The following is a 26,207-nucleotide window of genomic DNA, read 5'->3' as shown; positions in this document are numbered from 1 at the left end:
AGGATTCCAATAGCTGAGAAAACGGGGGATGTTTTAAATTGGAGTTGAAAGGGTGAGCGAGAGCTCAGGTTTCTCCCCACTTCCTCTAGATCTGTTTGAAACTCAACATTCACAGCTCCACACCAAGGCAGGCCATCCCACTCATAGTGCCTGTCCTGCTGGTTTAGCCACTTATGAAGGTCTTCTGTGCTGGCGGTGGGAGAATCTAGCCTTGTGGAGCTCTTTGCTATCACAGCCATGTTTCTGGAGGATTCACTCACCCGCACGCCTAGCCTGTTGCATGTGGGTGTCTGAGTTATGTCTAAGCCTCGCACACATGTTCCTCTCCTCCTCCTGCTTGTGTTGAGGGGATGCCGGACGGGGCCTTTGGCAAGTGCACTGATCAGAGGCTTTTTTTTCATTCTGGCTGACAACTGGGCCTCAGCATCAGCTGCTTATCGCTCAGCATCAGCCTTTTCAGCAAACAGCAGGTGCAAGTGGCGAGCCCCTGGCACTGCTACAGTAATCCCTGCTCTCCCTTTCACCCCCCACAATATTGTCCGCTTTGCTCAAGAATGTTTTTGTCTCCTCTTCACAGTTGTGAATTCTTTTATATTGAAAAGAAATCGCCTTCTAATCTTTCTGCCCAGCGATTCCTCAGGAAGAGCAGGCCCTGTCATTGTAACCAGGCCATGGGAGCACAGCCGGCACAGCTGTGCCAGGCACAATCTGCCTCCTGGGCTAGGGATAGGAGCTGTTGCCCTGCGTGTCAGCTGCCACATAGTCCAACTGGCTTCCCTGGATTATGAGGATTGACATAATAGAGAGAAACAGCAGGAAAGTTTTGCCTTAAATGTAGACTGCTCCTTTCTTTCCCTGCGCCCATCACTCCAGGGGCAGCTAGAGCATGCAGCTGGATGGTGTTTGCAAAACAGCTGCAGTGGTTCTCCACTCCTCTCCCTCCCCCTCAATACATGAGCTGCATGACATGCAAGAAGTTTAAAAATAAGCAATGGCTTTCTGCTGCCAATACTTCACTCTGTGCCAGATCCTTCCATCAACACCAGTGTGGCCTGAATTGGAAGCTAAAGCCAAAAGCTCAGAAGACCAGAAACAGGCTGGATACACAAGAGTAAGGGCCCAAGCCTATAAACAGTACTAGGTACATTACTTGCTAGCATGACATAATCCCATTGAGTATGGTGGAGCTATTCATGCAAATATGTACTATGCTTGCTAATGATGGCAGGATCAAGCCCTAAAAAAGACTCCTTCCCCCCAAGGTCCCATCTACCCTGTGAAAACCAGCATTGATTATCCTTTTATTATGCATCACATTACTTTTGAATTATGCAGTGAAGCTCCTCACCCACTACCACAAGCCTCCCTCCCCTTCATTCATACCTCAGCCTAGAAACCACATCTCTCGCCACACGCACAGCCTACTGCCACAAGTCAGCTCTAACCAATCCTCCATCCCTGGGGAACATGCAGCAGGGAACAAAAGAGAGCAGGGATCTTCCAGAGTCCCGGCACAGCTGCAGCCGGATAGCTCTTAACAGTGACCAGGGGCAAGGCTTGCGGGAACTCTGCAGATCAGGAGTTCCACAGGGCAGGCAGAACGCCAGCTGGGGAGCTCTGAGGGTGCACAGGAGAGGAGCCAGCCCGCATGTCTGGCCAGGCTCCATCATGGTAGAGCTCCTACAGTGCACATCCAGAATCATCTCTCTTGTCCACCTTAGGAGCCCAGTGTAGAGCAGATGCCATTTACAGGATACAAAAAGGGGTCTCTGTGGCAGCTTTGCGAAGGGGACAGTTATGCAGGGAGCTCTCTGGCCAAACAATCCCATAGTGATGGGGTCTTGACTGTCCTCTTGGGAGACCCATTTACAATATGATAGCCCCCTGCAGGTGTATGGTTTGAGTTACAACCAGAATCAGCTTTGTGGTCACCTCCTGCCCTTAGGAAGGGTTCGCCTCCTCCTGCCCGTAGGATTGGCACGGTGGCTGTGTGTCCTGCTGCTGCTTCCTGCTGCGGAGTGAGAGGTGCTACAAAGCCTTGCTTGACACACTCTCAGGAGGCAGCACCTGGCAGGGGCAGGACTCACAGCTGCTGTGGTGCTGATTCTAAGGGCAGAAGGAGGAGCGTTGACCTGCCCTAAGCCCAAGAGGGTCCAATTGTTTTCCCGCCCAACCCGGACCCAAAACATGTAGTAGGGTCCTGTCAGGTTTGGATCAAGTTCGAATGCTCTAGCGTGATCATGTCAGCATAGACGGAATTTGTTCTTAACCACAGCCCCAAACCACACCATAGCTGGTGCACAGTTTGTAAATGCAAGCATGTCTGTAAAGCACAGAAACCATAGAAATGTAGGGCTGGAAGGGACCTCAACAGGTTATCTAGTCCAGGCCCCTGCATTGAGGCAGGACCAAGTAAATCTAGACGTTCTCTGATAAGTGTTTGTCCAACCTGTTCTTAAAAATCTCCAATGACGGGAATTCCACAACCTCTCCTGGAAGCCTGTTCCAGTACATAACCATCGTTAGTTAGACAGTTTTTCCTAATATTTAATCTAAATCTCCCTTGCTGCAGATTAAGCCCATTACTTCTTGTTCTACTTTCAGCAGACATGGAAAACAATTGATCATGGCGCTCTTTATAACAGCCCTTCACATATGGATGACTTTTATCAGCCCCCTTCCCACAAGTCGTCTTTTCTCAAGACTAACCATATCCATTTTCTTTAACCTTTTCTCAGAGGTCAGGTTTTCTAAACCTGTCACCATTTTTGTTGCTCTCCCCTGGACGCTCTACAATTTGTCCACATCTTTCTTAAAGTGTGGTGCCCAAAACTGGACACAATACTCCTGCTGAGGCCTCCTCATTGTTGAGAACAGGAGGACAACCATCTCTAGTCTCTTAAATTCAGTGCTCCTGTAAATACACTCCCAGAATGATATTAGCCTTTTCCACAACTGCATTATATTGTTGGCTCATATTCATTTGTGATCCACTATAACTTCCACATCCTTTTCGGTAGTATTATTGTCTAGCCACTACCAGTTATTCTCCATTTTGTAGTTGTGCATTTGATTTTTCCGTCCTAAGTTTAGTACTTTACACTTGTCTTTACTGAATTTCATCTTGTTGATTTCAGACCAATTCTCCAATTTGGAAAAGTCCTTTTGAATTCTAACCCTGTCCTCCAAAGTGCTTGAGACCCCTCCCAGCTTGGTGTCATCTGCAAATTGTATAAGCATATTCTCAATTTCAAGACATTAATGAAAGTATTGAAGAGTGCCAGAGCCAGGTACTGACTCCTGTATGTTCCCACTAGATATGGCCTCCCAGTCTGACAGCAAGGTATTGATATTTACTCTTTGTGTATGGTCTTTCAACCAGTTATGGATCCAACCTTATAATTATTTAATCTAGACCCCATTTCTCTAGTTTGCTTATGAGAATGTCATGTGTCAAAATGAAGCTATATCAAGTTTACTACTTCCCCCCACATCCAGTAGGCCAGTAACTCTGTTAAAGAAGGAGAACAGATTGATTTGGCATTATTTTTTCTTGATAAATCCATGCTGGCTATTCCTTATAATCCTATTATCCTCTAGGTCCTTACAAACTGATTGCTTAATAAATTATTCCAGTTTCTTTCCAGGTACCAAAGTTCAGCTGACAGTCTATAATTCTTGGAGTCCCTTTAGTTCCCCTTTTTCAAGATAAGTACCATGTTTGCCCTTCACCAGTCCTCTGGGACCTGACCTGTTCTCCAGAAGTTCTTAAAGATAATTGCTAATGGTTCAGAGATTGCTTCAGTTAGTTCCTTAAATATCATAGGATGAATTTCATCAGCACTTCTGACCTGAATACACTTAACTTACCTAAATAGTCTTTAACCCGTTTTTCCCCTATTTTGGCTTACCTGTTTCTTTACCATTGTTGTTAATATTGTGTTAAGCATCTGGTCACCATTAACCTTTTTAGTGAAGATTGAAGCAAAATAGGCATTAAACACCTCAGCCTTTTTGATGTCATCTGCTATTAGCTCTCTTTCCCTGCTAAGTAGTGGACCTATACTTCCCTTTGTCTGTCTCTTGATCCTGATGTATTTATAGAACTACTTCTTTTTGCCTTTTATATCCTTACTGGGTATAACTCTCCTTGTGCCTTAGCTTTTTTTTATTTTGTCCCTACACGTTTGTACTATTCTTTTATATTCATCCTTAGCAATTGGTCCGTTTCCACTTTTTGTAGGACTCCCTTTTGATTTTCAGGTCATTAAAGAGCTCCCAATGGAGCCATACTGCCCTTTTATTAATTTTTCTATCTTTCATATCAGGATTGTTTGCTGCTGTGCCTTTAATATGGTCTCTGAGAAACTGCCAGCTCTCCTGAACTCCTTTTCCCCTTAGGTTTCTTCCCCTGGGACTTTAGGTACCTGTTCTTCGAGTTTGTCAAAAGCTGCTTTTTGAAGTCCATTGTCCTTATTCTGCTGCTTTCGCTCCTTTCCCTTAGATTCACGATATCTATCTTTTCATAATCACTTTCACCCACATTGCCTTCCATTTTCATATTCACTACCAATTCCTGACTCCTTCACCTTGGCCCTAAAGGGCTGTAGTCACTGCTATCTGCTCAGGGTCATATCTGGCAGTATCATTAGTGCCCATGGGGATGAGCAGCATGGGGTAGCAGATAGAGTGGTCTCCTTTCCGTAAGGTCTCAGATACAGGCTTCAGGCAGGCAGCACACCTCCTGGGACGTCATGTCAGGTTGGCAGATAAATGCATCCACCCCCTCAGAAGGGAGTCCTCAACCTTTCCTCCTCTTGGGTGTGGTAACTGAAAGTCTCTCAGCCTTGGGGGCAGGGGGCTCCTCTTCACCAACCACTGGGGGCTGCTCCTCACCTCTTGTTGCCAGCAGAGAATACTAGTTATTGACCTTGATGGAAGGGGGACCTGGGTGGAGAATGGAGCGCTGTCTATAGCCTGAGGTGGTCAGGAGCCTGTCTCCTCCTTGCAGAGCGGCAGGGCACAATTGATCTGTGTTGTAGGCACATCCCTCAACACTAGCTTTATCCCATAGGTGAGATCTAAACCAAACATCCTTTTTGATGTTTGCAAAAGAAAACTTCCCTTCCACCGGCTGTTCCCTAAAACAGAGTGCTTGGTTCTGTTTAAAGTTTCAGTTTTGTCTGAGGACTATGGGAGGGGCTGAGGTCCTATTAAATTCTCCCTCCATCAGGAAGGGCATGAGACAGCTTATCATGGTAACTACAGCAGGGAGCTCTGACACACTGTCTGATCCACTTACATCTCATTTACCTTCTTACTCTCCCTCCCACTAACTGGAGGCTTATTCTCTCACACCCTTCCACTTTCCCTCTGTCAAGGTCTTCTGCAGCAAATACATCTCTGCATGTTCTCTTCTGGTGGTATTGTAGAAAAAAGCAATCACAGCAGGGTGAGGATACAGAGCCATGCCACAGTCTCCTAACTACAGCTATTTAAACCCTGCACCCATGGCTATTAACATAACCAGCTTCTGTTCCATAGGGTAAGTCCATGGAGGACCCAGTGAAGAGGCAAGGGCTCTCAGAACAAAGGAGGAACAATCAGGGATGTCTTAGATAGACATAGACACTAATAATTACTGAAATGTCTTGAAAACCATCTAGATTGCAGGTGCTGTTTCACTATTGTCTCACCAATTCTTAATCTTTATTGCAGAGCTACTTTTTCTATGACAGGATATTTGACTAATCCATTTCTGTGATCAGGTGAATGTCCCTTATTGGGCTAGAATGATTTCTATTACAAATTAAATGCAACAGATAACAGAAACAGCATACGCAGGGGCACAGCGCCCTTCTAGAATTTCTCCTATTAGCTGTGGTCTCTGGAGGCAGCCAGAGGCTTCCGCACCTGCCAGATCTACCACAAGCTTATAGAAAAACAATTAGAGGAAAAAAGTGGTTGGTGGAGAAGAGGGAGGGAGGGGAATAAAAGGCAACATCCGTTCCCATGCACACCACAAGCTCGAATCACACAGGATGTGCACTTTGGGAGGAGTCCAGTTCTCTATTTGAGTTGTAGTTAAGAACTAAACAAAATCTATATCTGCCCCCTGCTGGCAAAATCCAAGAAGCTCAGCCAGCATGTGTTTAAAGAGAAGATATCTTTATTGGCATAGTACATGTTAAAAAACAAAATCCTAATCACAGACTCTCCTCCACTTAGCCAGGAGATTCCGTGTCATTCACCACAGTGAGAACAGCTCAGTATGTGGAAAGAGCCCCTTGATCAATGCTTTTTGCAAGACAGATCACTCGATATTCACCACAGTGATGTATGGAAGTGTATGCAATTTGATTAATGTAACCTTTCCTAAGATTTATGGATCTCTCCTTCCACTCTATATGATGGTGAATTAGATGCAGATTCATTTTACCTTGATTTTGAGGTGCTGATCAGCCCAGAAAGTGGGATGTTATTTATTGTTTGTATCAAAACAAGCAATGCCAGGGCTAGAGGCAGGTTTAAAAGCCATGGTATATAGGTTCCATTCTGACTCAGAACATGGATTCTTAACAATTCTAGTCACTTGAAAGATCCTGAGGTTGTTTTGACATTCATTTCAGTGGGGTTCCTTTGGACCAAGCCAGATTACAAAGCTATGATTCAGTGCCAATGTGGGGTTTTGTTTTTGTCTTTTAAACAAGTCTTCAAGAAAAACTCAAGGAAATTCATTCTCATATCAAAGAGCTAGAGAACATATCAGTAAAAAGTGAATTTTCAATTATTTTTTTAAAAGTATCATGCATGGTCTCGGCACCTTCATTGCCATCAGTGCTGCTATTGGCTCCCTCTCTAAGGAGCTGCCATTTTAATGATACATCATGGGACTGGGCCTGAGATTTTCAAAGATGGCTACAGGAGTTGGATACCCAATTCCTACAAACTGTAATGGGAACTAGACATCCAAATCTTTTAGGCAGTGTAGAAAAATCCCACCTTAGATCTTTCTTGAGGCACTGGTCATGATGCAGTCTGAATGTAGGAGAGGGGATGACATTCATAATTCTGAGGTAAAGCTTAAGTCATTCTCTTATCTAAATGAGAACATATTTCCATTCTCATATATTCAGTACATAAATGTACTTGGTGTTTCACAACTGAAGCATATTTCACCTGTGCTTCCAAGTCTGCCCTGGATTCCAAATTATATCCAGATGCAAGCCAAGGTGTCAGCCTTGATCAAAGCCCTTTGTGCTTTGGGCCCAGGGTATCTCAGAGATCACCTCTCTGTGTTTTTCCCGAGTAGTAAAGCTCAGTTGGGATGCTTGAGATGACAATCCCCAGTCTGAGGGTTGGACATTCTAGGGGCAGACCCATGGCTCTGGGAGCTGCCTCTCCCCTTGGGCCAGAAGACCTTCCGTGCATACCGCATGACCTGTGTAGCTATCAGTATTTTTTTTTTCAGAGGAAACCGAGTAAGGTGGATTTTAGTTGGGTCTGGGCGTTTCTTATTATATTTTTATATTTTATTATATTGTTGGTTTAGATTATTAAATAGATGCTTTAAAAATACTGTATTGTGTGCTTGCTTAGAGTCACCATTTAGACAAACACCAAATATATAGAGAAAAATAAAAACTACAAGCTATATTGTTTTTAACCTACATAAGAAGGTCAAGATGGCAGCTGTTTAATTCATTGGTGTATTATATTCAAGAGATTTACTTTCTTCCTGTAATTCACTCTTTGAAGTTGTATTACACACTGCTGTATTCCTTATTAAAAATAGACCACACAAGATTTAAACTACTCCACATAATGTTTCCCTAACTCCCTCTTAAAACTGCCCCAAATTTTCTCACTAGGCTTTCTTTCTCCTTATGGCCAATTAAATTTAGAAGTGCAAGTGCACACACTCGCCAACAGAGAACCCTTTAATATAAGTCAACCTCCTTTTGTCTGATTCATTGACGGATGCTACAATACAGGGTCTGACATTTTAAAAGCTTCCAGAATGACGGATAGTGACATCAACAAATGAATCAGACAGCGGGAGGCAGCCAATCAGAAGAGTGAAGACTTCAGATTACATTCAAATATCTTGGTAAGCAGCAGGGATAGGAAAGGCAATGGGCAAAGAAAAATACATGACATCTTAACAGGGTTTTAGGTGACATTTTTTACAGTATTGCTTGTGTAGCTTAAATCCTTTGATGTTAACAGCAGACAGTAGCTACCACAAAGTTAGCTGGCATTTGGATTCCCAAAGCTGAAATTGTTAACTGGATGGCCACCAGGAGGTTAACATACTGGTGGAATGTCGCATTAGGAAATTACCATCTTCCAGCAGCAGCAAGTTAAAAATGCTACTTGTTCATGGCACTTGAAATTTTTAAAGATAAAATTCCATTCCCACTGTCCATTCTTTCTGGACTGAGCCAATGTCCATTCCCTCTAGATTGATCTAGATTGAGGAGAATGCTCAGTAACTGATTTTTCCTATTCAATAGTTCACCATGCAAGAAACATCCTGCTTTGACTATCATATACTCCTGGCATAAACTTCCTCCTCAACTCCTTAGATTTTAGAATCAAAATGGCTGCTGAGTATGATGAAGGAACAAATTCAGGCTGATCACATGAACACGTTTACTTTTGTTCTCCTGCTCAATTCATTCGGTCAGCAGAGCCCAGTTAAACTTAGCAGCATTTGTTCATCAAATGGATAATAATCAACCAGCAGTGACCGTGATATGAGAAAAAAAGTGTTGCAGACCACCATTATGATCAAAGGCTTCTTGGTGTTGAGACTGTTTCTCACTGAATGGTGGATGTTATTTAAAAGCAGCATTAAATGCCCGGCCAATGACAAGTCTCCGCACCTCGCTGGTTCCTGCCCCTATCTCATACAACTTGGCATCACGCAGGAAGCGACCCATAGGATAATCATTGATGTAACCATTTCCACCTACAATCACAAAGAGAAGAGATGAAAACCAAGAAAGAACAGGGTATAGGCTGATTCTGTACAGACACATTCACAGAAAGCTTCCCAGTTGAAGAACAGAAGTAAATAGTTAAGTCAAACTGCAGAAGGCATTTCTTGCCTACTGAACTCAATGACTAGGAGAGGGACAACAGAGAGCCTGTATTCCTGCATGCTTCAATCCATCACAGGTCATCCTTTCTAATGGTGGAGGAAGCAACATTCTTACCTAGACACTGAATTCCATCCAGAGCTACTTGTGTAGCACATTCTGCTGAATACAGGATCACTCCTGCACAATCCTAATGGAGGGACAAGATCATTTATATTTACAGCAACAGAATCAGCAAAGTTTCATCTGCACCGTTCCAATCATGCCTACTTTTCACCAAGTTTGTATACCTACAAACAGGCCTAAGCTTGTCCCTCTCAAGCACACAAGATTGTGCAGGGCTATACCCAGGGTGGGACAAGTGGGGTAGCTGCCCAGGGAACAAAGCCAGGGGGCAGACAAACTATGGAAAAAAAAAACAGTAGGGGGCAAAGGTGGCATGTAACTGGTGGCAGTGGGACGGGGCACATGACTGCCCCTCAGAGGACTTCAAACTGAGGGGGGTGCAGAGGAATGTTTGGGGATGAGTAGCAATGCCAGGCGGCTCAGTGGGGCCAGCCCCATGCAGCAGGGCTGGGGCTCGGCGGAGCTGGGTTGGGAGTGTCACTTCCATCCCCTGACTCATCTCAGTGGGCCACCCACTGAAGGGGGAGGGGAGGAATGTGACCCCGCATGCCACTCTCCCCACATCACCTCTGCTTGCTCAGACAGGGTGCTAAAAATGCCTAGTTATGGCTCTGACACACTGAGCCAAACGGGGTCATAGCAGAAAAACAGAAAAGTTTGTCTGTCATGCAGAGACACAAGCTTTCCATCAGATTTCACCATATCCATTCCATAAGGCCAAAAATAGAATGCAGCAGAGAAACTACACCCTCCTTCATGAATTTACATCATGCTCATGGAGGTTATATGCAATTTGACTTAGGATGTAAAACTTTTCTCCAACAGTTAGGCTCTTTCAGTTGCCTTCTTTGAACCAAGCATGCTTATGGTATCAGTGGTGGAAGTGATAACACCCTATAGTGACTGCCATAGCGACTTTCAGCAGCCTGAACATTTGGTATGGACTTACTAGGATGCAGCTCTGAATACTGTTAAATCTGCTGACATGCACAATTAAATTCTCTTTTACTTGAGGGGTACAAGGTATAAGATTTTCTGCAACTGATTCATGGACACCGACAATCTAGAACCTCCGCCCTCTCATGTGAACAAGCGTAAAAGATACATGGAGTGGCCTGAGCAGCCCATCAGGAACTGAGCTCACCTTTGCATTGAAGTGTCCTTGGTCACAGGCCTTTGCTACATTGTACACATACTGGCGAGATGCCATCAGCCGTGTGTACATATCTGCCATTTTACCCTGCATGAGCTACACAAGACAAAACAATATTCTTGAATTCAACAAAATCTTAACACTTAACATGAAATAAAGGGGAAGAGGGCAGAAATGACAACACTTGGGTCCAAAGCCATGGAAGTGACATTGTTTTACTTGGTCGTCTTATGCTACCTATTGAAAACTGGACAAATCAGTGATGCTGGATTCACATGTCATATGACTGACGCTGGATTACTGTTGGATCATAAGTTCATAGACGTTAGACTAGAGAGACCTGGGACTTCAAATCCTAGCTCATCCCAACACCAGCCTTGGGTTACCATGCTGACTAAGCCAGTGCCTTTCACATTCAGTGCGAGCAGCAGTGTCACTAAGAACTGGGCCAGATATCCAATTAGGCACAGTAGGCACGTGCCTAGGGGCATCGACGTTCTAGGCATGCCTTGCCTCTCTAAAACAGCGTGCAACGCAAAAGTCAGCTGTAGGCAGGGGAGAGGGGAGCTGACGATGCTGTGCCAAGGGGTGCGTAAGGAGTAAATCCAGCCCTGACTAAGAAGTGCAACTTCAGGAAAAATCCAGGATAGATTTCATCACCCTAAACTACAAAAATCTGAGGTTCCATCAGCATGAGACTATGTTCTCCAATTTTCTTATAACAAACCAGAAGATAAAAATTACTTCAGAGTTAAATATTTTCACCAGATTTGGGGTAATTCCAGGCTACAATTTTGCATACTGGTACAGAAATATGTAGTGTGATCATCATCATAATGGGACAACCCCACCCTCTAATGAAGAGTTCAGGATCTGACCGAAGATGAAAGCAGCCTGTTCTAAGGGTATCACTGACAGCTCTTTCCCCTCACTCTCACCTGGAAGTGGCCGATTTTCTGTCCAAATGCTTCTCTCACGTGTAAGTATGGAAAAGCATGGTCAAGAACAGCCTGCATGATTCTGAGAGAAACACAGACACGGATGAGGGAGTGAAAGGAAACAGAAAAAGGAGGAAGACAGTAATTAACAAACAAACAATAATTCAAATTCTGTATCTCAGTCTAAGGCAGTGCCCGGCATACAGTGCAATTATGCTGTCATGAAATTACACTTCATGAATTTACTGTATAATTGTATTCCAGAATCTAAGTTCTTGTTAAAAAAAGTTTCAACCCTTATAGTCGCAAAGAAAACCTTCCAAACATGGAGTTTAACCAATGCAACTGTGTCTGGCTGCCTCTGCAGATAGCCTGAAATAACAGTTCTGAGAGGCATGCACTTCCCCATCCATCCCAATGGGCCATTTACTCTGAAGCCTAATGGGGACATGTTAAATGGTCACACTGTTAACTGCTGATCATTTGAGCAAAGTCAAGCTACCGTACTTTAACCAGCACCTATGAGACTGGCTGTAGCAGCCAAAACTGGTGAAGTGTGCAGTGTACAATGAGACAGTAAACGTTTGCTGGGGGACGAAATGAAGCATTCAACTCCCTCTCCTCCAAATTTCTAGTCACCTCTTACCTTGCCCAAAAGGGAAGCTGCATTTCCTCCCTTGTCCAAAAGCCTCAATTGCCTTCTGGATTTCCAAAAACCTAAACCAACTTCCACTACCTCCTGGTGCCTGAAGCTCCCATTGTCCCCTGCCCAGATGTTAAGATCCCCATCCCACACCCAAACAACTTCTATACTGCAGTTCTGGATTTTGAACTCAGAAGTCTGCAGCATGTTGAAAACTTAAAATCTTGGGACAGGATAAGATTCATTACTTATTTTGATATGAAAGTTAATGTATCACCTAGAATTATTTGTACTGTATTGGTGGGATGTAAAAGAGTGGAGGAGAAAGCGCTAGTTCAGGTCCTTGCCACACACTTTAAGGCTAATATGTTACAGAGAAAACTAGGGCTTGGTTTTAAATAACATTTCACATCAGTGTGTGCTGGGCTGTTCCTTTGAGAACAATTCAGTGTTCAGAAAAGAGGATGCTTTAATGACAGACAGAAACACCTGTTAAAGATAAGGCTTGGTTTAGTGAGATACTTATGGCACCATCATTAGGGGAATTCAAGACATTGTTACATTAAGTTTATGGCTGGATTAATAAGTGCTCTACTCTTCGCTAGCTCCTTCCGGGGCGCTGCAGAGTCAGTAGCTCCACAAAGGTGCAGTGAGAATTCTAGTTTACAGATAGGTAAAAAGGGACATTGAGAACTTAAGCATCCTTCCTAAGGTTACACCCAAAACAGAAGCGGAGTCAGGAATAAAACTCAGGAGAGTCCTGGCTCCCTCTCATATGCTTTATACAATAGACAACACTGCCTGTCAGGGACATATCCTAGTGTCTTGTTTGATGCAAGGGGCTGAACTGCTCCTTCACTGAACAGAGTGTAGGGAAAGGCCCTTCAAGTTGGGCCAAGTCTCCAACCTGAAGGAGGCATCCTTATTGGGCAGTTTTCTCCTGCATTTCAATGCTGAACTGCCACTAGGGAGCCTGCATAGGACAACTGAAGACTAGGAGACAAGTCCCCCACACTGTGTCACTTGTTTAAAATTTAGAAAAAGTCCATATTCTGGTCCCTGGCACAGATGGATGGATGGGGAAGTGCAGAGAGATGTCTCTTTATTTATATTTGCATTTTTTATGATGCTGTTAGTTTCTGATGTTCATGATTATCTTATTTATTATGACCATATTATAAAATTGGGGGATTTAAAAAGCAGGTGTTACTGGGGGAGAAAATACAGTAATAGAAACTGTTACATTTAGAACATGTAGCAAAGAGAATGTGAGCACGAAGAGAATCCGAAGTTGTCAGAAGGGAGTTGCGGTGCAATGAAGTTTGAAAACCCCTGAACTAGAGGATTCAGCAGCTCCTTTACAACCTCAGCTAGGATTACTCTGCACTGCTGTGCATCTCATTCATTAATTGAGCAGCATAAAGCAGCCCAGAACTAAGAGAGGAGGAACTCCACCTTCCTACTGAAAGAGGGTAGTCTTTCTAAATAAAGGTTACCATTGAGCCCACTAGATGGCGATACAAAGATTTAAGATGAGGGATCAGTATGGAACCTAAGGACAGAATGAATAAGAAGAATTTATCCCTTTCTCAAGCAGAAGCACCTCTCTTGTGAGGGGGATTTAAGTTGTTATGCTGTAAATAAACTAATGCCACAAATTGGGACCACTGGTTAAACCAGGTGAAGTGATAAACAAAAACGATATGGGATTAGTAGAAAAATTAAAAGACCATTTACCCTAGTGGTCCACCAGACAGCACAAGTCTCTCCAGATCCAAGCCACTCATCAGAACATAGACTCCTTTACTCAGCTGCCCCAAGACATTCTCAGCTGCAATCAGCAAAGAGAAGTTAATTACTTGTAAGCAGAGCTCTCAGAAGGCAAGCTGTCGCCTATGGATCTACATTTTATGGGGAGAGTATTCAAACCTCTAGCAGTATTCTCCTTTTGCCTTGGGGCACAACCATTAAGGCAACACACATTCCCTGCCCCCACAACTTTTCTTTCCAACCAAAGCTATAAACAAAGCGGTAGTGTGATCTAAGGTGCCTTTACAGCCAGGGTTACCTTTTAGAAAATGCGGAACAGAGTAAGTATTGTCTATAGAGCCACAAGGCTAAAGATTAAAATAATTACAACAATGGGGAAGTGAGAGTATGGCTACATAGCAATAAAAAACCCCACAACAGCGCATCTCACAGCCTGGGTCAACTGCTCTGGGCTTGTGAGGCAGGGGCTGCACAGGGCTAGCAATAGTGGTGTAGACGTTCGGGCTCAGCCAGGAACCTAGGCTCTGAGCCTCTCCCACCTCACTGGTCAGGCTTGGCAAGTCTACCTTGCAGTAGAACTGAAGTACCTGGTCTTCAGTGTGTTTTACCTCAGGCCAGCTCATGCCCATTAGTTATCCTGAGGTAAAACACACACCTTTGTTAGCAATGGAGACAAGGCCTTAGTTGCGAGTTCAAATCTAGCTGAAGTTGATAGTGAATCAAGTGTGTTATTGTCAGATGGCTATTAGGTGACCTCTGTGAAAGCAGTGAGATTCCTGCTGTCCAATATATGTATGTCTCCATATCACAATGGGCATCTCTAACATTGATGCCTAGGATTAAATGTACAGTGAACCAGTACTCTCCTCTGACCCTGCAGGTCAGGGCTGGGACACAGTGGCAAGATGGTATTGGAAAATTTGCACTGCCATTATCCATGTACTCTGTGCAGGGCTGTCAATCCAGCAATTTGCACAAGTACTGCAATCATTCTTTAAAAAAAAAAAAAAAAAAAAAAAAAAAAAGAGAGAGAGCTAATGTTAGCTCTATGAAGATGAAACAGAGCTGGCACACTAGACAGCAGGTTAAAGACAAAAAAGGATTACCCTCCCCCCCCGTATGTTAGCTTATGAGGATGTGAAGAGCATGTATCAAAGTGTGCCAGCAAAGAGGGAGAAGCAGGAAAAGAAAGCTTAACCCCTCGGTGATGCTGTACAGTGATAAGAATGGGAGAATTGAATGCCTTGCAAACCATGCCTGGTAGGATTGAAGAAGATTGTTCATTGATGCTGCTGTAGTCCAAAATAAGTAAGCACTAATGTGCGGGCTTCAATAACAAAAGAATATAACTGCGCAAGATGCAAGCTGAAAACCAGATATGAATGGAATTTTTGGACATAGGCAGATAGGTTGGGATCACCTGAAGCTAAGACTCTGGACTTTAAGGTATGTCAGCACAGCAATTAAACACCAGTGGCTGGCCCATGTCATCTGACTCAGGCTTGCAGAGCTCAGGCTGTGGGGCTGTAAAACTGCAGTGTAGACATTTGGTCTCGGGCTGCAGCCTGGGCTCCTCCCCACTCGCAGGGTCCCAGAGTTTGGGCCCGAGCCTGAGCATCTATACCACATTTTTACAGCCCTTCAGCCTGAGCCTGAATCAGATGACAGGTCAACTGTAGGTGTTTAATTGCCAGGTAGACATACCCCATGCAAATTCTGTTCATTGTAGATAGAAACTGAAGGTCTGCCAGATGTCTAGCTCATTCAGGAATTGTGTTGATGGGCTCTGTGGGGAACTGCAACCAATCCTCCTCCACCAGAACGTCAGTCATCATGTCATAGGACTTTGAGTTCGAGCTGAAAAAATGCAGGAGAAGAGAAAGGAAAAATACTAATAGCAAACATCTTAAACATTTTGTCAAAAGAGAAATGTCCTCATTAGTCACAAGAAGCTAACAAGACAAAACTACGCACAAATAATGGAGTGTCACAGCTAAAGGGGACACTGAACAAACACAAATGCCCCCTTCGCAAATGAAGAAAAGGAACTGATAATTATACAACAAGTTGAAATATATATGCGCTCAATGCACAAGCGGTGCAGGGCTAATGGCTGTGTCTCAGGGAAAAACCTGAAAGTGCTCTGAATTGGCTTCTCACTCATACCATGTGTCACAAGAATGTGGATCCACAGAAGGTATCCACTATGGCAAAAAACACTCAGTGAAACACTGCTGACAGTGAAACCATGTACCTTAGAGTGGATGGGATCGTAGTGCTCGAGGACCCCTTGATCTATAAGGGTTTGTCTACTCAGGAATTAAAAAAAACCATGGCTCACCCAGGTCAGCTGACTGGGCTCAGGCTCCAAGGCTGAAAAACTGCAGTGTAGACATTTGGGCTCAGGCTGGAGTCCGAGCTCTGGGACCCTGCAAGGGTGGAAGGTCTCAGGAATTGGACTGGAGCCTGAGCCCAAACATCTACACAGCAATCTTTAGTCCTACAGAACAAGCCCCACGAGCCTGAGTCAGCTGACCCAGGCCACCTGTAGCCAAGAGAGAGGGCTTTTATCCCCATGTAGACGTACCCTAAGAGAAAGATGTCCTGAAGACATACGGGAAGATATTGAATTGGCTCAGGGCTTGGCTACAGTTGAGAGTTACAGCGCTGGTGGTGGCTTTACAGTGCTGTAACTTACTCCCCATCCACACTGGCAAGGCACATACAGCGCTGTATCTCCCTGGCTACAGCGCTGCATGTACTCCACCTTGACGAGAGGAATAAAGAGAACAGCACTGGTACTGCAGCACCAGTGTAAACAGTGATTAATCTTACTATGCTGCAACTCTGGAATTTTCCCATAATGCTTTTAACTAAAGAACTCTCTTTGTTTTGTTGTGATGCCTCTCTTTGTTTTGTTGTGAACTTGTGGCTCCTGGAGCTGCTTATCTGAAAAACAAACACAGCAATTGTTTGCTCGAGCAGAGGCAGGCAGGGAATGTCCACAGCTAGTGTTTGCTTGAGAGAGAAACAGCATGGCAGGGTGAGGGTAGGGAGTCCCTCGGAGCAGCTGCTTATCTAGTCTGAAGGCTATTTGCATTTAAGAGTGAATGAGGGAGGGGTGGGGGAAGTGGTCGGAATTTGCAAGGCAGGGAGCTGACAAAGTGTCGGCTCCAAAAATCTATTCTCTCTCCCCCCCACCACGCTCTCTATCACACTCCACCCCACCCCCCTCTTTTAAAAAGCACCTTGCAGCCACTTGAACGTTGGGATAGCTGCCCATAATGCACCACTCCCAACGCCGCTGCAAATGCTGCAAATGTGGCCACACTGCAACTCTGGTAGCTGTCAGTGTGGCCACACTGCAGCGCCTTCCCTACACAGCTGTACGAAGACAGCTTTACCTCCCAGCGCAGTACAGCTGCAAGTGTAGCCAAACCCTTAGTCTCCAAGACTGGAGATCAGACGCAGCAGTTGTAGCTCCCATGCAAAGAGTGTATGGTTTTAGCACTATCCTGATCTGCTTCAGTGAGTGATCAGAAAACAGGAATCCTGTTGCCATGAGAACACTGTTGTGTATGGATCAGAGCATATATGGAATGGCTGAAAGACTCAACCTAGGTTCATTGACCTTTCTGACCAGAGGTTGGGGATCTAGTAAAATTACAAATGTTGGCAGTTAGGGGTCTGAATCAGCCCCTGAAACTCCTCTGAAGTGATACCAAAACTTGTCCTCACAGATGAGATTTTCAGAGTCAAGAAAATGAATTTCCTCAATGTACTGTACACCGGTTTTTAATTTCCTTCCATGAAAAAATGGTCACAGGAATTGAACCAAATAAAGCATGTTGGACAGTGACTACAACCTACTACCAGGGGTTCTGGAAAAGTGGCGCTCAGGGACTCGTTAAGAGTTTCTCTAAAACCCCATTCCCAGAATCCAGACTGGAGGCTCCAAGATAAACAGCATCATCAGCAGTTTCTCCTAAAGCTTCATCCAAGCTTTGCAAAGCCAGTGGCTAAGTGTCATGTCCAATGCGGCTCAACCCAGAAGGTGGAACAGAAGTGACCCATCACTGGCAGACTGAATCACTCTAATGCACAAGATAGCAATTTCTTCTAGCCTCAATATCTCACCTGCAAGGTAGTCACCGAGGAGAGAAGTGTCTGAAAAACCTTCTACTCAGAATTTGAACGCACACATAAGTGATGTTTCAGTCTATATGAGTGAGGAGAGTGGAAGCCACTATGTGGATATGGTTAGGGGTTCTGCTCAGCTCTCAGAAGTCACTCACCAGGAATCTTACAGTCCTCAAAGATCAGTTCACAGGTATTGGACCCCCTCATTCCCAGCTTATCAAGCTTCTGAGCAGTGCTGAAACCAGGCATACCCTGCAAATCAAAAAGAGAAGCAGGTTACTAGCTTCTCTCTTCTGGAAGTTGAAACAGACCATGACAGAGAAATTAAAGCAAAACCTCCCCAACATAATAAACGAGCAGGGGGGATTGCAACAAGTGAGGTGTGCTGGAGGACTACCAGTGTCAAATGTCTGCTGTTGGAGCAAACACAAGTGTGAGTATTAGTGTGGGGGAAGCAAACACGTGTACCAGAAAGAAGTGTCTGAGACGACAACATGAACCGTGGGAGTGGAATTCGTTTTCTAACGCACATGAATCTGGAATGAGTAACGACTTAGTCAGAACACAGAACCAGATGTTAAATATTTAAATCAATACATGGTAAAGATAGCTGTGTGGGCCCAGTGGTTGTGTGGTTCCAGCCACTGACACTGCAAACTCCATCAAAAGGTTAACTGGTCTGAACCATTCTTATCAAATGACCACTATATTTAGCCCTTTATCATAGCTTCCTGCCCTCATGAAGACGTCTTGCTATTTTTTCTACAGTGTGATAGGTGTATATGGCTCTCTACAGTCAAATTAAAAGGAGAGAGACAGGTTCCTGACCCCAAGTGGCTTGCAAGCTAGCAGCCTGATTCTGCTCCCACTGAAGTCAATGGAACAGGATCGGGCTGTTGGACCAAGGTCTGCAAGGTATGACAAACAGAGGATGAGGAGCATGGGGATTACAGCAGAAGATCACAAGATATGTTTTATGGACACGTTTTGTAGGCTCTGAAGGCAGTGTGTGTGGGGAGGGGGGGTGGGGGGAGGTGAGAGGGTAGTGGGTAGGGGAGGGTTAATAATGAAGATTGTTTTCATGGTGATATACTGAAAAATTTGAGGGAACAAAAACAGGCATGAAGGTAGCAGTGCAGGTCAGCAGAGGAAGTAAGGCAGCATAGTGTACAGGCCCTCTGTGCATGTGGACAAGTGGGATGAAAGCATTACTTGTCTGGTTATCACTACCATATCACAATGTTCCTCTGAGCACGGGGCTACTAATTGCCAAGACTGACTACTTTAGAAGGCCAAGTAGTTCTATTTGGGAATGGACTGTAGGCTCAAAATAGGATAAAATAAGGCAGGGTGACTTACTCTCCAGTGACGTAAGGCCTACCTTCTCCATGATGAATGCTGTTATACCCCGGGAGGCTGGAACAGCATTGAGATCTGTTTTAGCATAAACTATTAGAACATCAGCGTCTGGTCCATTAGTGATCCAAAACTTGTTCCCATTCAAAACAAAGTAATCCCCTAGAACATGAGAGATGGAATCTGTCAGTTCACAACAGACTCAGTCAGGGATTCAGAAACAATACCTCTCCTCTGCCTCCTGACCCAATAAACTATAACCCAGGCTCCCTAAGGCACTCTCAGAAGTCCACAAAGCAGCCTTGGGTAAAATACCTTCCCAGACTCTGGGGTCTAAAGGATAAGATCAATAAGCCATTGTAGAGCCCACTCCAGGCCTCTTAATAAGGCCTTTATACAGCCGTCTCACACAAGCTGTTCTTCCCACCATAACCAACCCTCTGTGTGGAACAACAGACTAGAGGTGTCACAGGTGTGTCAATGTGATGTTTAACCCTTCTCCCAGCCAAAATTCCATATTTACATTTTCTGGGTCTGGAATCACTCAGTCTCTTTCATCATCATCAGTAATGGACCTGGCCCATCCCTCTCTATAACTTTTTTGTCAAACCCTTGAGTGAACCTTCTGCTTGCCTACTACGGAGTGGCATGTTGGAGTTGGTCCTGCTTTGAGCAGGGGGTTGGACTAGATGATCTCCTGAGGTCTCATCCAACCCTAATATTCTATAATTCAAGAAAGCTGATTCTGCCCAGAGCACAGCTGAATGTGTCGAGAAGGTTAAATCCAGATTTTAAAGGAAAGATGCTTAGGCTGGCCAGGAGAAGCACATGGGCAATTTCCCCAGTTGGCACATGAAATATTTTACCTTTTCTGTCTGCCTTGAGCTTCATAGAGACAACGTCAGAACCAGCGTTGGGTTCGCTCATTGCCAGGGCTCCAATGTGCTCCCCATTGATTAGCTGGGAAAAAACAAGACAAAAAAATGAAAGAGGAGGAGGAAATGTTTTTGTTGCATTTTTGAGTGGGGAGGGAAGGGGTTGCACTCAATCTCAAAGTTCATTGTGTTCCATATAAACTGTAAGTAGGAAACTTTGTCCCTGGAAGAATTCCAACAACAACCTCATGTGTCCTATTGTGCTGAGGGCATAGAACAGAATCAAGCCACAAGATGAGTCAATGCACACGTCAGTTACTGTTTTAAAAACAGAGTTTTATCCATCTATCTTCAAGAAGGTGCCAACAGAACCATGCTGACAGCCATATGCCTTTTTCCAAAATCCATGTTCCCCGATTGCCTTTTAAAATGGTTGATTGGCAGAGGCAAATATTTTATGAATATGCAAAAGAAAGCTCAGCTTGTTTAAAACTAGAATTGGAGAAAACAAAAAAGTCAATGAGGGGGACAGAGAGACTGCAGTGTTCACCACTAGATTAATATCATGATTCACCACACACTTGTGATGGCATGGCAGATGGACACCCTCCTTCTGTGTCCCCTCATGCCACGTTCTGACACAGCTGCTGCTGTCTCTTCTCTGTTCATGTTCTCCTGTCCTTTTCTCCTTCTTGCCCTTTACCTTCTCTGGGTATTTTTTGCACGTTTGTCCCCCCTCTTTTGTTCCCTTGTTTTGTGGAGAAAGGTTTAATATACAAAAATATATATGACATATTAAATCTGTATATTTCAACCGCATTTTTTATGATGTACTGGAAACTAGTTTGGTTTTATAAATTATATAAAATGACCAATGTAGTTTTCAGCCCATCATTAACGATTCAGTTAAAATTCAGGAATAATGAAAAATAAGGTGGTTTGTCATACTGCAAATCAGTGAATGACAATAATGTTAAAATACACTGAGAAATGACAAGGATACATGGAGTTTATGTACTGACAGACTGAACAAGATTTCTTTTGTTAAGTAATTGAACGCTTTTCTTGCTGCTGAATTTAAGTCCCTCATGTTGACCATTTTAGACAGCTGTGATTCAACTTATGAAGAAATACATCCAATATGTTTAGATATTGAAATCTGTTTAACAGAGGCTGCAGTCTAAAACACAGAGGTCACTTGAGTGCCAGAGAAGACTTTCAATCAGTTGATTAACAAACAAACGAAGCAACCAGACAACGGAATAAGAAAGCAATGAGTGATATTTAGTACACATGCAGCGCTTTTCATCCAGAAACATCAACGTGCTTTATGAAGGTAGAACAAGATTCTCGTCAAAGTCTTTTTGGGGGAAAACCAAAATTACTTCATAGCCACACACAGGAACTGAGGCACAAAGAGATTAAGTGACTTGCCCAAGGTCACCCAGCAAGTCAGTGGTAAAGGCAGATATACAAGAGCAAGGTTCCTCCCTCTCATGGTATGTCTACACTTTGAGCTAGGGTGTAATACTCAGCTTGAGGAGACATACCCACGTTCGCTCTAATCGAGCTAGCATATTACAAACAGAGCATAACTGTGGTTGTGGAAATGTCAGGAGGTGCTAGCTAGTCCAAATACGTACCCATCTGACATGCTAGGCACATACTCCTGCAGTTCACATCACCATAGCTACACTCTATTTCGAGTGTGCTAGCTCGATCAGAGCTGGTGTGGGTATATCTCCTCCAACTGGAATTTATACCTCTAGCTCCAAGTGTACCCTTAGTTTACTGTCCTATCCACTGGCCCATGCTGCCTCCAGAAATGACCCTGAAAAAAGCTCAAACAAGACATCTGTAACAGTTTAAAGTTCTGCAGGAACCTTCATCAAGATGGATTAGTCGGAACAAAACAGGATCATTAAGAAGCTGAAGAAGGGCAAGTTTGAAAGGTACAATCCTTTTCAAAGCTTGCTGCAGCAAGCTCACGTGATGTACTGGAAGATTAAACTCTGTGAAAGACAAACATGTCCGGACATGCACTTGTAATACGTGCCTCTGCTGCCTCATGAGCCATGCAGGGCAAAATGCTTTTGACACCTGAGAAGTGCGTATCCCATACTGCAACCACTCATTTTAAAAGGGTCAGCAGTTACTCCGGCAAAATGTGTGTAAGCAACACACGTTTGTTAGAAAAAAACAGGTCCATTCAATGTATGCAGCTGTTAGGCACACAAGGGGAGACAAAGTGCTAGAGCTCAGTTCAGCCATGGAACATCTGTGAAATGTTGTGAACTCTGTTGCTACTTCAAATGTCAAAAAATATGTAGTTTTATGCTATAACTAGACCTATTACTTCATATTTCTTCTTACTGCGCACCAGATACCAAAGGCACCGTGTAAACAGACATTCTCTCAGGTCCTCTGCCTCCACCAACTACATACCTTGGGTAGGTATTTCTCTTTCTGTGCTTCATTGCCATTCCGTACTAACTGGTTAATACAAAGGTTTGAATGGGCACCATAACTGAGTCCAACAGCTGCTGAAACTCGAGAGATTTCCTCCATCACTAACACATGGTCCAGATACCCCATTCCAGATCCACCATATTCCACTAGCAGGAGAAAAAAATTCATGATCACCTTAGATCAATAACCCTATGGTAAATAAAACATATACAGTCTTCTGCAACGTAAGAAAAGAGGAGACTAAGGGGGGATATGATAGAGGTATATAAAATCATGAGTGATGTGGAGAAAGTAGATAAGGAAAAGTTATTTACTTATTCCCATAATACAAGAACTAGGGGTCACCAAATGAAATTAATGGGCAGCAGGTTTAAAACAAATAAAAGGAAGTTCTTCATGCAGCGCACAGTCAACTTGTGGAACTCCTTACCTGAGGAGGTTGTGAAGGCTAGGACTATAACAGCGTTTAAAAGAGAACTGGATAAATTCATGGTGGTTAAGTCCACAAATGGATATTTAGCCAGGATGGGTAAGGAATGGTGTCCCTAGCCTCTGTTTGTCAGAGGATGGAGATGGATGGCAGGAGAGAGATCACTTGATCATTGCCTGTTAGGTTCACTCCCTCTGGAGCACCTGGCATTGGCCACTGTCGGCAGACAGCATACTGGGCTGGACGGACCTTTGGTCTGACTCGGTAAGGCCGTTCTTATGTTGTTATGCAAATTGAGTCCAATGCTGGACTTAAACTTCACTGGATGTCTCAGAAACTTACATTTGGACTTCTGCTTTAGACTGACTCTCACTGAGCTAGTTACTTCTGGGTTCCCAATCCTTCCTGAACCCCAACTCTCCTATCTTAAAGGCACAGTACGTTACTTATTCAGAACAATTAGTAACACTTTGTGCATATAAAAGCATAGTAACCACATATACACGTATATATGAATAAAACATTGACCCAACATCCAAGCATCGCAGACAACTGCATGATTCTGCATCTCTCATACTAACTGTATCCCAAAACTTAGCATTAATTTAATATTACCACAAAAATTAAATGGAGAAAAAGCAAAAAGGTACAGAAAAACAAGAGAAGATTTTCCAGAGGATAACTGATATAAGATGGAGAATCAGTAGGGCAGAGGGGAACAAAAAGGCTGCTCCTGACTAATAGCAGGAGCTACAAAAAAGACTTTCACGTATGGCCAACTCGAGAAGCAGAAGCCAATGACAGATGAGAGTATAGTAGAATAGATGAGGGCTTAGCAGACTAAAGAGAAACAAAGTGGGTGAAGTCAACTGGGGCATATTCCATGGATAGTTTTCAAAACAAGAATGGCAGCTTTCAACAGGATCCTGAAATGAATGGGGGAGTCAGTGGAACTGCATAAGAGTTGGGGGGTGATATGATCAAACTTTTCAGAAGCAGGATGGAGAAAAATTGATGATTAAAAATATTTTTATTTAACTAAAGGTAACTAAAAGGGTGACTAAAGATATAAACAGAATAGTCTCAAACTGAGGGTATATCTACACTACGGGATTATTCCGATTTTACATAAACCGGTTTTGTAAAACAGATTGTATAAAGTCGAGTGCACACGGCCACACTAAGCACATTAATTCGGCGGTGTGCGTCCATGTACCGAGACTAGCGTCGATTTCCAGAGTGTTGCACTGTGGGTAGCTATCCCATAGCTATCCCATAGTTCCCGCAGTCTCCCCCGCCCCTTGGAATTCTGGGTTGAGATCCCAGTGCCTGATGGGGCAAAAAACATTGTCACGGGTGGTTCTGCGTACAGCCTCAACCCACCCTCCGTGAAAGCAGCAGACAACCATTTCGCGCCTTTTTTCCTGGCTGAACTGTGCAAACGCCATAGCACAGCAAGCATGGACCCTGCTCAGATCAAGACCGCAATCGTGGACGTTGTAGACACCTTGCGCATTCTCGTGCAGTCTATGCTGAACCAGGACCTGCAAAGCCAGGCAAGGAGGCGGTGGCGGCGGCTACGGCAGCACGACGACAAGAGTGATGAGGACATGGACACAGAATTCTCTCAAACCGCAGGCCCCTGCGCTTTGGAGATCCTGCTGGTAATGGGACAGGTTCTAGCCATTGAACGCCGATTTTGGGCCCGGGAAACAAGCACAGACTGGTGGGACCGCATAGTTTTGCAGGTTTGGGACGATTCGCAGTGGCTGCGAAACTTCCGCATGCGTAAGGGCACTTTCATGGAACTTTGTGACTTGATTTCCCCTGCCCTGAAACGCCATAATACCAAGATGAGAGCAGCTTTCACAGTTGAGAAGCGAGTGGCAATAGCCCTCTGCAAGCTTGCAACGCCAGACAGCTACCGGTCAGTCGTGAATCAATTTGGAGTGGGAAAATCTACTGTGGGGGCTGCTGTGATGCAAGTAGCCAAAGCAATCATTAAGCTGCTGCTACGAAAGGCTGTGACTCTGGGAAACGTGCAGGTCACAGTGGATGGCTTTGCTGCAATGGGATTCCCTAACTGGGGGGGAGGGGGAGCGATAAATGGAACCCATATCCCTATCTTGGCACCGGAGCACCAGGGCACCCAGTACATAAACCGCAAGGGGTACTTTTCCAGGGTGCTGCAAGCACTGATGGATCACAAGAGACGTTTCACCAACATCCATGTGGGATGGCCAGGAAGGGTTCATGACGCTCGCGTCTTCAGGAACACTACTCTGTTTAAACGGCTGCAGCAAGGGAATTACTTCCCAGACCAGAAAATAACAGTTGGGGATGTTGAAATGCCTGTAGTTATCCCGGGTGACCCAGCCTACCCCTTGATGCCAAGGCTCATGAAGCCATACACAGGCAGCATGGACAGTAGTCAGGAGCTGTTCAACTACATGCTGAGCAACTGCAGAATGGTGATAGAATGTGCATTTGGCCGTTTAAAGGCGTGCTGGCGCACATTACCGACTTGCTCAGACCTCAGCCAAACCAATGTCCCCACTGTTATTGCTGCTTGCTGTGTGCTCCACAATCTCTGTGAGAGTAAGGGGGAGACCTTTATGGCGGGGTGGGAGGCGGAGGCAAATCACCTGGCCGCTGATTACGTGCAGCCAGACACCAGGGCGATTAGAAGAGCACACCAGGAAGTGGTGCGCATCAGAGAAGCTTTGAAAATGAGTTTCATCATGGGCCAGGGTATGGTGTGACTGTTGTGTTTGTTTCCCCTTGATGACCCCCCCTTGATTGACTCACTCCCTGTAAGCAACCCACCCTCCCCCTTCGATTACAGCTTGCTTAAGGAAATAAAGTCACTATCGTTTTAAAATCATGTATTCTTTATTAAAAAGTTATTATAAAAAGAGGGAGAGAACTGACAAGGTATCCCAGGTGTAGTTTGGGAGGAGGACAGGAGGGAAGGAAAAGGCCACTAAAAATATTTCAAAGTAATGACAGCCTTTTGGTTGGGCTGTCCATGGGGGTGAAGTGGGCGGGTGCACGAAGCCTTTCCCCACGCATTCTTACACGTCTGGGTGAGGATGATATGGAACATGGTGAGTGGCGAGGGTGGTTACACAGGGGCTGCAGCGGCACTCTGTGACCCTGCTGCTGTTCCTGAAGCTCCACCAGACATTGGAGGATGTCAGTTT

General features: G+C 44.4%; 1 protein-coding gene across 2 annotated transcripts in view; it reads right to left on the bottom strand.

Annotated features, from left to right (window-relative positions):
• Nucleotides 1-6,147: 6,147 nt before the first annotated feature.
• Nucleotides 6,148-26,207, bottom strand: part of IVD (isovaleryl-CoA dehydrogenase) — a 29,700-nt gene continuing 9,640 nt past the window's right edge. The window contains exons 4-12 of one of the 2 annotated variants that reach the window (XM_030559467.1): nucleotides 22,551-22,720; nucleotides 20,097-20,190; nucleotides 19,256-19,392; nucleotides 18,030-18,126; nucleotides 13,702-13,795; nucleotides 11,322-11,403; nucleotides 10,375-10,479; nucleotides 9,222-9,294; nucleotides 6,148-8,974 (exon numbers count right to left, since the gene is read on the bottom strand). In XM_030559467.1, the coding sequence (XP_030415327.1) occupies nucleotides 8,841-8,974; nucleotides 9,222-9,294; nucleotides 10,375-10,479; nucleotides 11,322-11,403; nucleotides 13,702-13,795; nucleotides 18,030-18,126; nucleotides 19,256-19,392; nucleotides 20,097-20,190; nucleotides 22,551-22,720 (986 nt within the window). In that variant the 3' untranslated portion in view covers nucleotides 6,148-8,840. The remainder of the gene's footprint in view (nucleotides 8,975-9,221; nucleotides 9,295-10,374; nucleotides 10,480-11,321; nucleotides 11,404-13,701; nucleotides 13,796-18,029; nucleotides 18,127-19,255; nucleotides 19,393-20,096; nucleotides 20,191-22,550; nucleotides 22,721-26,207) is intronic. The other variant, XM_030559468.1, reaches the window with a different exon arrangement.

The sequence above is a fragment of the Gopherus evgoodei genome, chromosome 4 (assembly GCF_007399415.2).
Source record: "Gopherus evgoodei ecotype Sinaloan lineage chromosome 4, rGopEvg1_v1.p, whole genome shotgun sequence".
Lineage (NCBI taxonomy): Eukaryota > Metazoa > Chordata > Testudines > Testudinidae > Gopherus > Gopherus evgoodei.
Note: the sequence above shows the minus strand (reverse complement) of the source record. Positions and strands in the feature narration are given on the sequence as shown.